The sequence below is a fragment of the Mya arenaria genome, chromosome 2, assembly GCF_026914265.1.
Source record: "Mya arenaria isolate MELC-2E11 chromosome 2, ASM2691426v1".
NCBI classification, from domain to species: Eukaryota; Metazoa; Mollusca; class Bivalvia; order Myida; family Myidae; genus Mya; species Mya arenaria.
In genome coordinates, this window is record NC_069123.1 from 62,284,401 (window position 1) to 62,301,374 (window position 16,974).

Here is a 16,974-nt window from a genome sequence, read left to right on the forward strand (position 1 = left end):
AAGCAAGAACGCTTTCACATATTGTCTTGTCATCGGTTTATTGTTTTATGTACCACTGTTCTGTTCCGGCTAGCATTGACGTTTACTTACTTTCTAACCTTGACAGAAGCATTTTAGCAGCATTAATGTCAGACACACTTGTTTCATCTAGCTTGGAATATATCCCAATAATTATGGCAGGATTCCAAGAATTCGGTGTAATTGCTTACCTGGAACCTTTTAAAGAACTGCTTGTAGATTACCTGCAATAGTCAGCACATAACAACGCCAGGTATTGATGTCTGGTATTTTGATCATCTGGCACGTGGTCGGGAAGTTTGTCATGCGCGATGCATTGTGGGAATTGACATGGTAGTTTCCTGTTCGTCTTCTTCCTGGTTTGAAGACTGGTTCTGTTTTGTGGAGTTGAACTTGGTATAACAGTGATAAGATTTATCATTAATGTACCATAGCCAGACTCAGTTGGTGGCATCTGGATTTTAGTTTCGACTTTGGGATTTAGCTTCGACATTGTCTGCATTGTTGTAGTTTAGTGGCTAGGTTTTCGGACTTACACTGGTTCTAGCATGGCAGACACAGCGCAGAGCACTGTAGAAAATAAAGAGGAAGAAACCCGGGAGGAGGAATTCATCTCGGTGCCGCCACCCGCCGATACAACGGTCACATCTATCACTGAGAAAATAGTTGTCACTAAACAGCAGCGGTCTCCTTCTCCTGAAGTTAATGTTCCATCAAAGGTAACACCGAAACCGCCCAGCTCATCGAACTATTCCTCCACTTCCACGAAGTCGTCGAAACAATCTTCCTCCCGCTCTGGTTATAAGTCAAGCTCAAAACGATCAACCTTTCGAGAATATACAGACACTAGCACGTTGCTAGCAGATCTGACCAGAGACTATCGGGGCACTAGTCCTGCAGTTTTAGAAAATATTGCGACCCACCCTGTCTTGTACAGCCGACAATACATGCCAGAAAAGTACAAACCGGCGCTCAGTGCTCGCAGTAGGAAAGTGATTCGTGATGCCGAGGATTTAACCCATGTCACCCCAGGACTCAAACTTATGCTAGAAGTACAGTATCAGTTGTTGTGTATGTTCGTGCGTTAATGCGCTTCCGATTTCTGCTGCTGCTTCTTTAATAATGTGCTGTTGCTTGGTATCTCGCCGCACTCTTCGCCGTTTTCCGTCTGCCTATTTGTGTAGATAGCGTCTGAAAAGGTAATTATGTCTGACCATATAATTGTGAAATTTCACTGTAAAATTGTTATTTTACTTTGGCAGAAACCGAAGTTCTTGGCAATCATGGTTCCATTAACATTCTTGCTTTTTTGCATTAATAGGAAAACCTGTAAAGATTTAATTTTTGTTTCGAAAAAAATAATTGCTGACGTTTTTATCAAGGAGAAAGGAGTTTCAAGATGAATGTTGATGTATTTTCCGAAGAATAATTCACCTGGGGGAAGTTGGGTTCTTAAAGAAAGATAAGATTTCATTGGTGTAGAAAATTTCATTGGCTGATTTACCGGTTGGTGAAGATAGTTCACGAATGTGAGTCACGATCCAGTAATTTGCAGGGTTTCAAATATTTTGACTAGGCGTTGCACTTCAGCAATTCTTTCGTGAACATTTGTAGACTAGTGCTAACAGACATAAAACACTTTCGACTAATAAATGATTTATTCAAGTTACTGTTTCAATACACTGGACTTTAATTATTAAACATATACTAGTGTGAACGTTCCAAACTATTTTTTCGACTGTGATATTTTAATTGTGATACCTTTCGGAGGCTTTAACGCATATCTTTTGTTTATTCAGTGTCCATTTCGTTATCAAATTTACACAAGATAAATCTTGGGACAATCATTTCGTAAAGCAAGTAATAGACTTGTATCTTACTAAGCACGTGCATTCTTTATAAAACACGATGCCGTATAGTAACGTGCCTCCCGCCATTTTGCAGGCCCGTATCGAGGAGCTCGAGGAGGAACTAGAAGCCGAGAGGGCCGCCAGGGCTAAGGTACGGAACAGGGTTTTAGTAATTATACTATTCGGTAGTTGTTTTGTTGTAATATTTGTAATTGAACAAATAACCGTATAGGTTCTTGCTTTATCTACGATGATTTTCTGAGAAAAGTTGAATATAGTTTCAAAGTACTTACATAGCTCAACAAAACGACTAATAAAGTATATATAATTGATGCAAGTATATTGTACGAATGTGACAAATGTAAAGAAGGCGATTTGACTAATCTTTTTAGATTGGTATACTTTGTGGATCTTGCACATAAACATTTTTTGAAGGGTGCCAAACATAACAACGATTAATAAATAACTCAATTATGATTTGTGCATGAAAACGCATTAAACCTTAAAATCAAATGAACATAATTCAGAAGTGCATTTTAACCAGACTGAATATACGAACAGCTGCATAATATCTATTCTGTATTCCTGTTGTTGTTTTTTCATCGATTTTACCCCCAGTCTCTGCGAAAACAGATTTCAACGAGCAAATACCAGGGAAATAATAACACAAGAAACAAATTCTTAATCCAAACATCGAGTATAGATGCAGCCTAAACATTTCTGACTTAATGACTAACTGACATGTTCTGATAAACCTTAGATGGCAGAGATATACATGTATACAAGTACACTGACTTCTCTGTTACCTGTGTACGGAAGCCGTTCACGCCATGCACCTGGTACACTCGTGGTTAATTATTTTCATGGATTCTGGTATCCGCATTTCTTAGATCAAGCTACTGAGTTTTTATCTTACCCACGAAATTGGAATCTCTTAGGAATGTACATTATGGGTGATAACAGTTTATAATTGTACTTACCCATTCCGACTTTAAGTAGTTATAAGTCATACTGTAAACAGGATGGGCATATGAACAATTTGTATCTCGGATTTAATTAGCATTAAACACACCTATACATGTACGTTTGCCATCACAACTGTGTCACAATGATGCTTAGTTACAAGCAATAAATATAGAATGCATTTATGAACTTTTTAGTTCATGTAAACCATTAAAAAGGGTACCCGATTGACCATGGAATGCAAACAATTAATATTCAAACCACATAATATATAAATTGATCCCCTGAGCCTAACCGTTGTTCGCGCGTCTGCCTGTAGGTTGAGAAGCAGAGGGCTGAGCTGAACCGTGAGCTCGAGGAGCTCAGCGAGCGTCTGGATGAGGCCGGAGGCGCCACAACCGCTCAGATGGAGCTTAACAAGAAGCGCGAACAGGAGCTCCTCAAGCTCCGCCGCGACCTTGAAGAAACGAGTCTGGCTCACGAGGCGCAGATTTCCGCCCTGAGGAAAAAGGCCCAGGACGCTTCCAACGAGATGGCGGACCAGGTCGACCAGCTCCAAAAGATCAAAACTAGGTGAGCAGCCGGGGACAAGATGCAGGGGGATTATACATGCACAGTGGTCGTAGATGAACTTTATTCGAAATATGTAATGCAATTGTGTTTTTAATATTTACAGATGTCTTAGGGGTACAAAAGATACACACCATTGAATGATAGATGTACCGATCAGACACTCACATGAAAAAACAACAACATAAATAATGACTGTTTGTTAAATCCTACAGGGTGGAGAAGGAGAAGCAGCAGCTCAAGGGCGAGATTGACGATCTGCACGCGCAGGTCGAGCACGCCGGCAAAAACAGGGTACGCTATCGCATGACAACCCCTTCAGTATAACACACTTTCGCCTGATTTTCAGATACTGTAACGGAACCTTCCGTGGAATTGTAAAGGTCAAAGCATGCCAACCTTTGCATATAAACACTTGCATGATACCTGTCGTTTAACGCTTGCATGGAACAAAGCACGCCGTGACATGCAAGTGATCGCATCTTCCGGTTGCACACAGATGATGTTTAATCCTTACGGCCTTGATACACACTTATGATCATTTGCATGGTTAATGCGGCCTGTCTTCAGTGGGATGAGATTTCTTTCCAGAGAAAGCAACAAAACCGGCTACAAAACCGGCGTTCATCAGCCTTCAAACAGAATGAACACGGCTATTTTCGAATGTCTGTGTTTGTACATATTGTGATCGTTTCCAGTTACCTGACATTTCTAGAACTATAGCCCATACTTTTGATTGTGTGTAATATAAATGTAAAAAAATTGTCGGTTGTTTTCCTGCATGCGCCTGTGTAACGTAGTTTGGAGAAGGAACGGTTGGACATGCACCTGGAGTGTGAGGACCTGCTCATGGGGCTCGAACAGGCAGAGAAGTTCAGGGTATACCGTTAGATAGTGACATTGTACTGAAACCCGCTTGCGGCATGATATTTTCTGTGTTAAAGAAGTATTTTAGAGTAACTTTAAATGTTATTCTTTGCAATGGCAAACACTTGTTTTAAATAAAAATTAAATCGAAATCGAATAGTTTCAGAAACAGTATATAAACAATATAATACATAGACGAGACTCATTCACAAATTTAGTAAGATATCGCATACGTTAGTTTATCTTAATCGCTCTATTTTCCTTGAAGGGTATGTCAGAGAAGATGTCAAAGCAGGTTGAGGCCCAGATCGCCGAACTAACCTCACGTCTGGAGGAGAGTGCGCGTACCATCCAGGAGCTGCAGAGCTCAAAGGCGCGCCTGCAGAATGAGAACGGCGAGCAGATGCGGCAGCTGGAGGAAGCGGAGAGCAAGGTATCCCAGCTCACCAAGGAACGACAGAACCTCCTCTCACAGCTCGAGGACGCCAAGAGGGCACTCGAGGATGAATCCAGGGTAGGTATCATTTTCTGGTAATTATTTCTTCGTTATGATTTATAGTAATTAATCACATAAAGAGTGGTCGGTAGGCGTTTATATGCTACAACAGCTGTGATACATTGCTTGATACATTTGTAATTAATTCAGTGCGAAACGCAGTTATTGTACTCATTTTCCCATGCAACTTATAAAACACTAGCAATCTTACATATCTGCTTATGTACACCAGGCCCGCCAGAAGCTGCAGAGCGAGATCCGCAACCTACAGGCGGACATCGACAGCCTCAGGGAGCAGTTGGAAGAAGAACAGGAGTCCAAGTCAGACGTGCTCCGCCAGCTGTCACGTGCCAACGCCGAGGCACAACAATGGCGCGCCAAGTACGAAGGCGAGGGCATGGCGCGTGCCGAGGAGCTCGAAGATGCCAAGAGGAAGCTCCAGGCCAAACTGCAGGAGGCTGAACAGTCGGCTGAGGCCGCCAACGGCAAGGTCAGTCAGCTAGAGAAGACTAAATCCAGACTGCAAGGCGAGCTGGAAGACCTCATGGTGGACGTTGAACGCTCTAACGCTAACGCCAACAATCTGGAGAAGAAGCAGAGGAACTTCGACAAGACGATCGCGGAATGGGAGGCAAAGGTGAGGGACCTGCAGAGTGAACTGGAGAACGCACAGAAGGAGGCCCGCAGCTACTCGGCGGAGCTATATCGCACCAAAGCCGCCCAGGAGGAGTCCAATGACACAATTGAATCCCTGAAGCGCGAAAACAAGAACCTAGCTGGTACGTCTTTGTATTATCGAAAATTGTGATTTGTTTGACATAAAATTTCAATATTGTACGGACATTAAGCTTTCTAATGTTGCAAATAAACATATCGAATATTTTTATACCTTTTACTTGACAATACTCATGAAAGTTTCACCTTTAAATAACTATCACGTGTTTTCTTCAAGATGAGATCCATGAACTTGCCGACCAACTCACGGAGGGCGGCCGAAGTGTACATGAGGTTGAGAAAATCCGCCGTCGCTTGGAGATGGAAAAGGAGGAACTGCAGGCCGCCCTCGAGGAGGCTGAATCAGCCCTTGAGCAGGAGGAGGCTAAAGTCGCCCGCTCCCAGCTCGAGATCGCCGTTATCAGACAGGAAATAGACAGAAGGATCGCTGAGAAGGAAGAGGAGTTTGATAACACGCGCCGTAACCACCAGAGGGCCCTCGACTCCATGAACGCTAGTTTAGAGGCTGAGGCCAAGGGCAAGGCAGAAGCGCTCAGGATCCGCAAGAAGCTTGAGCAGGACATAAATGAGCTCGAGGTTGCTCTTGACGCAGCGAACCGCATCCGCGCCGACATGGAAAAGGCTAACAAACGAATGCAAGAGCAATGCAGGGAGATGCAGACAGCCATTGAGGACGAACAGCGAAACACCAGCGAGGCCCGTGAGGCGTACGGCATGGCCGAGCGTCGGGTTGCTGTCGTGCAGGGAGAATGCGAGGAGCTTCGGTCCGCACTCGAATCCGCGGAGAGATCTCGCAAGGCTGCTGAGAATGAACTTATTGACACTAACGACCGTGTCAACGAACTTTCCGCCCAGGTTCAGGCCTTGGGTAGTCAGAAGAGGAAGTTAGAGGGTGACATCGGCGCAATGCAGGGAGACCTGGAGGAGATGGGCAACGAGGTGAGAGGCGCCGATGACAGAGCCAAGAAGGCAATTGCGGACGCCGCGCGCCTGGCGGACGAGCTGCGCGCTGAGCAGGACCATGGCCAGCAGGTGGAGAAGATGCGAAAGGCCCTGGAAGCCCAGATCAAGGACCTCACCGTCCGCCTGGACGAGGCTGAGTCACAGGCACTCAAGGGTGGCAAGAAGATGATCGCCAAACTCGAACAGAGGGTACGTTCCTCAACTGTTACTTGGTCATATTGTTTGAAAGATGTTCAATGTTGCATTTGATTTATATAGAACATGGATTATAAATTCGTATGATGATATTATTTTCTTGAAAGATAGTCGTGGCAGTTAGTTGATAAAATACTTTCATACAGGTGCGTGAACTAGAGTCCGAGTACGACAACGAACAGAGACGCCACGCTGAAACACAGAAGAACATGCGCAAGGCCGACCGTCGCATGAAGGAACTCGCCTTCCAGGCGGACGAGGACCGGAAGAACCAGGAACGTCTCCAGGAACTCATCGACAAACTCCAGAACAAAATCAAGACGTACAAGCGCCAAGTCGAAGAAGCGGTAAGTAAATGGTGGTTTAATATAAATACCATAAACCGTTCATTTATATACGCTTTAGGGCTGCTGTTTGGACATATACTTGACCTTCAGAACAAAGAGATGTCTGACATGTCATAGTCACACACACTTAATGGAAAATGCCTTAACAAGGTCTGTATTATACCTGAAAAAGACGAATAAGGAAACATCATGATGACTTTCGGTGCTTTAGAAATTGTCTGTACATTACCATTAAAACCTTTATTAATTAATGTTTATTATCACATAATTGATCTTGTTCTACAGGAGGAGGTTGCGGCCATTAATCTGGCCAAGTACCGGAAGGTGCAGAACGAGTTGGAGGACGCCGAGGAGCGCGCGGACAGCGCCGAGAACGCTCTTCAGAAACTGCGCGTGAAAAACCGCAGCTCTATCTCCGTCTCACGCACCAGCGCCTCGCCCGCGGGACCCGCGGTAAGTTCCAGGGGACGTTGAGAGACGAGTGTTGATGGGGGAGTGGGGGGGGGGGTAGGATAAAAATAAAACAAGGACCAGCTACAGATGACCATTAGTAATGTAGTACTTAGGTGACCATCCACGTAATTTATATCACCAGTATAACTAAGTTTCTTGGTGTTAGGTATTGAGAAAAAGGATTACAAAGGGTTGTATAGAACAATACATTTACTGCATAACATTCGATACACATACTCAGATTAAAATCTGCACACATTATATATCACGTATGCTCAATTCGTGTTTTTTTAATAATTGGTTATGGTGGTTTATCCACACAAGCGCACTTACTAGAATAAACTGTTATCATTTTGTAAGTTTTTTGTAATATTTTCTAGACTCAAAAAGAATCCTACTTTTTTTTCGTCTTAAAGTGTGAATATGTAAACTTCATACAGACATTCTACCTAGCATACAATTTGCAATTCCCATTTCAGAAATAAGCAAATCCTGTACCGATATCTGAAATAGGTTTAGATGCAAGGTAAAGACAACATCATGTTGTCCCTCTTAATTGCATCGCAAGGCAGTCGTTTACTGAGTTATTTTACCCCCTGTTTTACTAGAATAGAGCTTTTTCAAGAGGCTTACACATCAAAACTGTAAGGAATTCGAAGTAACTAAGTTCTAGAGCGATAAGAGCCAAACTTAGAACAGGCTGACATAAACACGAGAGGTTAATAAAATAAAACACGAGAGTTCGTCGTAAAGTTCTTTATTTGTTTCACCACTCTATCTAGGCGGCACCCGCCACGCCTTTAGCGGCGGCCATGGCTAAAGCCGAGAGGTTGCGACGTGACAGAGAATCCTCCATGAACTAAACCACCTCCGTCTTATCCCGTGTATCATATCAGATTTATATAGGTACACTAGCAGATGGCTGGCGCTAGTCACTGTCTGGTAATAGAAGTCGCACATAATGTATCTTAGTTTTAGATGATCATACTTGAGTTTCCTTCTAGAAATCCTCTCTAAGTTTGTAAGCACTTATATATATATATACTTCGGCTTAAACATACTCTGCAGCGAAATTTCGACTTTAGAAGTTGCCTCTGACATCTAATCAAGCGATGTTGTGCCCCATATCTATATTTTGCTTTATGTTTTCCCACTGTATACTTTCCTTAGCGAACATTTTTCATTATAACTTTTTTTTCAGTTTCTCGTGCAAGTTTCCCCCTTTTGATTTAAATCATTAATTCATTTCCACCCGATTTTATCGTTCCCATCGATGCTCCCGTCCCGTTTTGAAGAATCATTTACAACAACATACATCATGTTTCACCAGTTGATTTTTTGCAAACGTTCCTTCATCGTTTCTGCTCTCTCCAATCCTCCCAGGGTTCTACGTTATCCATCCGAGAAAGCCACCAGTCCTACAGCTCGACCCACATTTCAGAGTAGTGTGTAAGTCGCATCACGTGTGAGTGGTCACGTGGACTACACGCGACATGTTTGATGCACGAGCTTTCAAATCAACTAGACACGTTTCAAAAATGTCAAGAGCATGGTATCCAAGGAGTCTGTTCATTGTTCTTGTCTTAAAAGTCTATGACCTTTTATACATTGCGGATTTCAAAGGTTTTGGCATGACTTTCAAGTTGGCAAATTCAAGATGGAGTGTCACTTCTAGAGAAATGAATGTTTGGTTTTAACACTGGTGTGAGTGTCCAAAATTCAAAACTCATTTACAATATAAAAATACTGTCCATACATCATTTCAATCGTCATCGACATCATACGCATGGGCGTTGATATTTTCAAGCATGGTGTTTTGATGTTGTTTTGAATTATACAGAATTAGTTGTACATGAGAATAATTGAACGGACAGCGCATATACAACCATATTTTAAGAGTGATTGTAATCGAAAATAATGAAATTGTGGTAAAAATACAAATATTATTTACTTGATTTCAGTGCAATATTTGGAGAACTATCTGACTTAAATTTTGATGCGTCGTTGTCCAAACTAGTTGATGCCAAATTGAACGATGTTTGTATGTAATAAAATATAAGCCTTTAACATTGTATATCATGATAATAAAATGCTGATCCTCTGATTTCAGGCTGGAACCCTTTCACCATACTACCGCAGTTCTGTTAGTAGAGCCTCGCAGCTGAACTCTTCTTATCGCTCGTCCATTGGGGGTGATGATGACGACTTTTAAATTCGTCAGCGATTGTATACTGTGCTGTTCGATGACGACGTCTTTTATATTCGATAATAGTATAGACTGTGTTATTGTAATAACGGAGAATGTTTGAATGCTTTGATGTTTTTGCTAGATACTTTAAGCTGCCATAGCATAAGGAAATAGTGTGCACATTCTCTTGTATCCATAAAGATTTGCGGCAATATTATTTATTAAATATTTCATGACATGAGACAAATCAAAAGTGTGACGTGTTCGGTGCCTTTTGTCGCTACGCTATTGGCTGAATAACCAAGACAACACAACCCGGTAAAATTATCATATATAAGGTGTTGGAAATGCTGCCTTTCTGATTTGATCTTATGTGGAGAGTGGATGATCTTTAAATGTGTTGTTGTTTTAGGAGATATCTCTTTCTGAAATATATTTATTTGCAAATCTATTGTAACTTATCATGTATGTATATATGTTTACATACACAAGATATCGTTTGTTTAAAAGGCTTCAAATTGGCCACAGGATGCCCCTGGTGACTGTTTTCCCCGGAACATTCACCAGGGGAGTATAATGACCCCTCAGTGGACGACATCTTAGCTGTTTCTGGTGTGATGCGTGTGACACTATATTTATATTGTAGTTCAGCATGCATGTCTTTGGTTCTGTTCTGAATAAATTATTACAAGTTTACTCCAATAAATTCATTGAGATTGTAATTCTGTTTTTTTCTCTTTTGACCGATTAATAAAAGTGCACTGTATTTGTAAACAAAGCTCTGGCCATTTCTGTCGGTGAGTTTGTAAAATCGAACATGCGTAGAATAACGATTATATTTATGAAAATGATTTGAAAAAAATACGAACGGTTTTAATCAAACTCTGGACAATGTCATTGGTAAACCAACAAAAAGATCATATGCATTATCGAGGAGGCAACATTTCATATTGTCATAAGTCGGCCACAGTACGAATTAATCCAAGGTCGACTAATCCATGGCCGACTAGATTCATGAACGACTAGATCCATGGCCGACTAGATCCATGACCGACTAGATCAATGGCCGACTAGATCCATGGTCGACGAAATCCGTCGCCGATGTGAGACCTGGATCATTCCTAGAGCACGGTTATCGCTTAAAGTCACACACTAGTTATTATGCGAGTTGGTTCCCCGCTTGCTGCATAGGGATACCTCTGGAAGAGATGTTAATAATCATCCAAATGGCATTCGTTTCCATAAATAGAAAAAGTTGCCTCGATGCACTAACCAATACGAGACATTTTAACATTCTGCATGTTTGTTTCTAAATGTTTCATTCTTAATGCACACAACGTACTATCAAGATTCAGTTGTGTGCGATGGGACAATGTCTATGGTTGCTGTTATGTACAGAAGTCGACACCCTCCAGATAGATATAACCTGAAGAGTATGATGACACAAAACTAATGCTACATTTATTTCAAAACAACAAAAGTAATTGAAACCCATCATTTTTTTAAGAACTACTTCACGTGCTACTTAACTTCGACTCGATAGCATTTCCGTTGTGTGGATTGGCCCCACTATGTGAAGGGATACATTTTAACATTCTTGCTGAAGGGCTATAGGAAGTAGATATACCTAAGTTTAAAGATAAACCCCTATTTTTCTTAATGAAACGTCATTATTTACATGTGACAATCATATGATGATTTGAAGTGCTAATGCAAAAACTAAATATATTAGAGGTCTTCGAAAATGGCCACTCCAACAGTCAATATTATTTTGTTGATTTAAAAACAGTAGGAAAGCTATTTGTTTAAATACAAATTTGCGCTCGAAACCAATTTTTCTTGTATGTCTTAACATAATTCAGCCATTTAATGATTGAAATTAAAAAAAATGTCATTGCAACAAATTAGTTTATGTCAGGAAGTACTCTAGTCCATAACGACCCCATGCCCTTCTATGCATGTACATGTAGTTATGAACTTATACAAATTCAAAATCCACGCTGTGAATGGTTTTAAATGTCAAGTCTATTGTTGGGAGACAGCAATGGTAAAACAACGTATGTTTTGTAGTATTGGGTAACCCCGGGTTAATCCTCCAAGTTCACAGACTACTAAATATATTCCCTCCATATTATTAAAGATTTCTAGTTCTTCACGACCCAAATACCTTATATGGACATACTGTGAAAGATCCACATGTGTACAAAGCATTAAACAGGGTTAGAAAAAAGTCACGTTTCCTAAGAAAAACAAATTAGTTGAAGGTAACCGCCGTGTATTCGTGAAAAATCAGGTGTGAAAACAATACGCAATTGGAAAACCTCAGTCATTATCCGACATATTTGAAAAATTTCGTTCAATTCAGCCGGGCTCCGCACGAAAAGCCAGACATGAAGTATCTAATATTTACTCATACATAAAGTTGATCATTAGAAATGCTAGTTATGAACAATGCATGAAATAGTTTTTCAACGTTAACGTGATAAAAATGAGTATAGAGAGTGTTATTTGAAGCCGAATATGAAATATCCTAATGTTCTTTTTATAAACAGAAATGAAAGTTTTAAAGTATGCATGAAATAGTTTGTCAATGTCAACGTGACTAATATGGAGAGTTCCTTGAAAAGTCACAAAGAGCCGGGGCTTTTCTTAAAAAGCCAGATATATAGTATCATACATGGACGTATACAGTTGAATATCAGAAATGAAAGTTTTAATAAAACTATTTATTATATGATGACGAGTGTCAGATTTATGCTCTAAGATGTCATTTTCTGGTTATAAATAACAAACCAAGAAGGCCTTATATTGCTCACCTGATAACACCAGACAACATACAGGACGGCGCCCGTCTAAACGCCACGCCACTCGTACGCCGCTAACTATATTTACGTACCGATTTTCAAATGGGCGTATAAAACATGAATAGTACGTATTTGTTTAAAAAAATACAAAGGGCTATAAATCAAATAGCACATTGTTATTGTGAATTAGTTAATGAAGTTGGACGCTGATATCTTCAACGACTGTATAACAATAAAATATTTTAAAATCGGACCAATAGTTTAAAAAAAAAAGATTTTCAGAGTATATCATACAAACATGTTGAAACATTGAACATTGAACATGAAACATTGAACAATGTTAACATTGAAACATTGAACATGAAACATTGAACATTGGACGTGGACATTGAACATGTAACATTGAACATTGGGCGTGGACATTGAACATGTAACATTGGACGTGAAACATTGAACATGTAACATTGAACATTGGACGTGAACATTGAACATGTAACATTGGACGTGAAACATGGAACATTGGACGTGGACATTGAACATGTAACATTGAACATTGGACGTGGACATTGAACATGTAACATTGAACATTGGACGTGAACATTGAACATTGGACGTGAAACATTGAACATTGGACGTGGACATTGAACATTGGGCGTGGACATTGAACATGAAACATTGAACATTGGACGTGGACATTGAACATGAAACATTGAACATGAAACATTGAATATTGGAAGTGAAACATTGAACATTAGGCATGAAACATTGAACATGAAACATTGAACATTGGACGTGGACATTTAACATGAAACATTGAACATGAAACATTGAACATGAAACATTGAACATTGGACGTGGACATTGAACATGTAACATTGAACATGAAAACATTGAACATTGAACATGAAACATTGAACAGGGGTTCGGGGGACATCCCCTGTTTTTTTTCAAACTATGTATCCGATATGGTACGATTTAGCGTATATCATGAGCCTTTTTAGTCATCAAATAGAGCTTCATAATGCACTTGACTAAATTTTATTTTTGTCTTACGTTTGAGGTACAGTAACAGAACTGAAATACAAAGCGTTGATACTAACTTGTCAAAAAAGCTTTAAAATAGAAAATACGTATGCAATGGTTAAACAAGCGTGTCCAGTTGGTTTTTATTTACGATGATATATTGAGGGTCTTTAAATGAAATCCAAGCTCCTGCATTTGACTGAAGCTAATGTGTTTTTGATTTTATTTATGTCTTTCTCAACATCGCGATGAATATGGAGGACGTCAAGTGAGGATAGCCTCTCGCCGGTCATTGTAGAGCGAAGGTATGTCTTGATACGCCTCATGGATCTGAAGGAGCGCTCACATGAGGCGGATGTGACAGGCATGGTCAGCAGTATCTGCAGTATAATGTATGTGCAGGGATAAGCTGCCTCCAATGTCTTGTTGAGTGTCTCCAGCAGTGTCGAAGGCATAATGCAGCTGCCATAGTAGATTCCACCTCCTTACTTTCTCGCTGAACTCTTGCCGAGTCTTGGGCAGGTCTGGTTCATAGGCCTCGTAGATCCTGTCCACAATGGCCGGCTGGAGACCTTCAAATATGGTCGGAATTAACCACTGAGCCTGAAAGCGCTCTTCATTCTTCAGGATACGAGTATCCATTTCTTGAAGCAGGTGGTAAAAAAACCCGTAGAAAACGGAAACCTTCCAATACTGACTGGGGTCCTGTACATCATAGTTTGCCCTGTTCCTCTGTCTGGCTGCTTGTCTTGGCACTGCTGGGTAAATCTATGTAAAACAACAAGAAAGACCATTGATGCAAAGCATCAAAGGGCGCCGTTTAATAGTTTATGCACTTGTTATATGTTGAAAAACAAGGAAGGTCAAAGCCAACAAGCATATTATGGTGCATTGAACCGCATCTATGAAATGCTCAAAATATTTGTAGTATTCTGCATGACAACATAGGCAAAAGCATTGAAATTGAAGATTTTCAAGTTGAACATTTCATTGGGGGTGGGGTACATTAATGAACACGACAGAATTAGGGTGCTTGTGCACTATACTTTTTGTCATTGCCACATACCCATATACCAAGTTTTATTTCAATACCATAAGTAGTTTTAAAGTGATGCTCTGGTCAAGAAAAAGTGGCAAAGGGCAATAATTATGTAATTAGCTTAAAAACAGCTATAGTCATTGCGCACTGCACTTCCTCTCGTTGTGCTAAATACCATTGAATGATGTTTAATGAAATTAAAAAAAAAGTTGTTTTCTAGTTATGCTCCGGACGGGAAAAGATACAAAGGGAATAACTCTTGCAATACGCTAAAATAGAGTTATTGTTCATGTACACTGCAGTTCTAATCATATAGGGGGAGGGGGCAACGTCACCATGCTGGAATGACAACTTGTAGGGAAGAATAAGTGATATGAAATAACAATTTAACAATTTGTGTAGTACTTTAATAAACATTATCATTTCGTCCGAAAGTTGCAAACATAAATAGAACATAATTATTGAACTGTAAAGTTGCAAACATAAATAGAACATAATTATTGAACTGTTATATAAAAAGTGAACATTGTTTACTAGATGAAATGCATTTATAACATAACATGCCTTGTTTTTAGCTGTTTAATAATACTAAAATGTAATGTAAAATTGTATAAAAATCTAGTCAATGGAGTTATTATGTTAACTTCTTCATTTACATAGTAAAGAAGAGTTGAAAATGGATGTTTATCCGTTTTTAGTTGATATTAACACAAAAACAGCATGTGTCTTATTGGACAATGGCAATTTTTTCAAATATGATAAAAATAACGCATTCAAACTGAATATGTATCAGACTATGTATGAAAGAAATAATACTCTTTCTATTTTTCACTTTGGTTTTGAAATACAACAATGCACATATAAGCATAAATAGGCCAAATATGCAAAAAAATAATAGTAAACAATGTGTGAAAGTGATACTGAACACTTAAAATAATTTCTTTGTGCATTAAATGAATATATACCAGAAAAGCAATACTAAATCAAGTCCAAAATGTATGATAACATGAAGAACACCCCTTTATGAATATCTTCATAACAAATCAGAGTACATGTAAACAATAATCATTTATATCATTAGTATCAAATGTGTCTAGTTTAAAGTGTGTTTTCATTTGCATTAAATTACATTGTAATATATACCAGAAAAGCAATTATAAAAATCCTTAAATGTATAAGAAACTGAAGACAATAAAGAATAACACCCATTTATAAATATCTCCAAAACAAATCAGAGGTCACCTATATATAAAACAATAATCAATCATATAATTAGTATCAAATGTGTCTAGTTTTTGTGTGTCTGTTCATTATCTTTAAATGAGCATCTTTAAAGTGAAACTCTTATTTGAAATCAATACATACCAGTATAATTGTATTTATAACACACATCAAATTGAATGAAAAAACAATAACTACTTACTAAATAATGCATTTACTGAAATATCGTTTACTGATAACAAGCTTGTCACCCTGTTTATAATAGCAGAAAGCATGACAAATATTGAATGATTGGTGATTGCTAAAAGATTTACTGTGGTCTACTATAGTATCACAAGGCAGAAATACCATGTTTTATGTTCATTATTATTAATTAGCAAATTGAACTCAAGATCCTTCATTAGAAACATTATTGTTGACATCTATCAACCCATTTTGAAAAATGAAAACAATAATATTAATTATCAAAAGTCTTATTTGGGAGTAAGAGTGCATCTTTAAAAATAGTGTGTGTGTTTTTTCACTTAAATATGTAACAATTCAATTTGACAAATGAGACAAAAGTTAGGAAATAGAAGTAGTAATTGTACATAATACAAAACAACAACAAAAATGACAAAGCTCAATATAACAGGAAATCTATATAAAAATACAAATCCTTAAAGGCCATAATTATTTAAACTGAATAAAGGTATAAGTAATACACACTTTTATAAAGCTTTTACCGACAACATAGTTATTATCATGGTACACTATGGGACTTTTATCCAAATTTTGAAGATTTTTTACTGTGAATTAAAAATATTTTGTCTATATTTGATTTTTTTTTTCACATTATCAGAGATTATGAAATAAACACAACAGTTTCTGGTAAAATAAACTTCAGTTAACAGAAAAATAAAGTTCAACCGAACATATTATTGATACACATGGAAAAAAATCATTTTGATTGATCTTGTGAGTCTTCGGAACAGAGCAGTATTTCGATGTTTGAAAATATATAGCAGTTTTATAAATTCATAAAAATAGTTAATAACAAGACAACCTACTGAAATCATTTTAAATATTTTCTATGATGTCTAATGAACAATTTAAAAGACAATTTATGATAGTTTACCATTCAGTTTTGAAGGAAATATACATAATGTCATGTAACTATACATTTTTATAACTAATAAAATGCTTAAAAATCAACCTTTTTCTTGTAAAAAAGCTTAATTGGACTTATTCATAAAATGTAAT

General features: G+C 38.6%; 1 protein-coding gene across 11 annotated transcripts in view; it reads left to right on the forward strand.

Moving 5' to 3' along the window:
* The window catches only part of LOC128212555 (myosin heavy chain, striated muscle-like), a 28,686-nt gene extending 18,319 nt beyond the window's left edge, over positions 1 to 10,367 (forward strand). For 7 of the 11 annotated variants that reach the window (XM_052918053.1, XM_052918052.1, XM_052918054.1 and 4 more), the window contains exons 23-31: positions 1,963 to 2,019; positions 3,151 to 3,404; positions 3,617 to 3,695; positions 4,537 to 4,782; positions 4,997 to 5,543; positions 5,717 to 6,651; positions 6,804 to 7,004; positions 7,290 to 7,457; positions 9,568 to 10,367. In XM_052918053.1, coding sequence (XP_052774013.1) covers positions 1,963 to 2,019; positions 3,151 to 3,404; positions 3,617 to 3,695; positions 4,537 to 4,782; positions 4,997 to 5,543; positions 5,717 to 6,651; positions 6,804 to 7,004; positions 7,290 to 7,457; positions 9,568 to 9,669 — 2,589 coding nt within the window. In that variant the 3' untranslated portion in view covers positions 9,670 to 10,367. Of the gene's footprint in view, positions 1 to 1,962; positions 2,020 to 3,150; positions 3,405 to 3,616; positions 3,696 to 4,536; positions 4,783 to 4,996; positions 5,544 to 5,716; positions 6,652 to 6,803; positions 7,005 to 7,289; positions 7,458 to 7,936; positions 7,984 to 8,239; positions 8,400 to 8,840; positions 8,907 to 9,567 lie in introns of all 11 variants that reach the window. The other 4 variants (XR_008257549.1, XM_052918058.1, XM_052918059.1 and 1 more) reach the window with 4 other exon arrangements.
* The last annotated feature ends 6,607 nt before the right edge of the window (positions 10,368 to 16,974 follow it).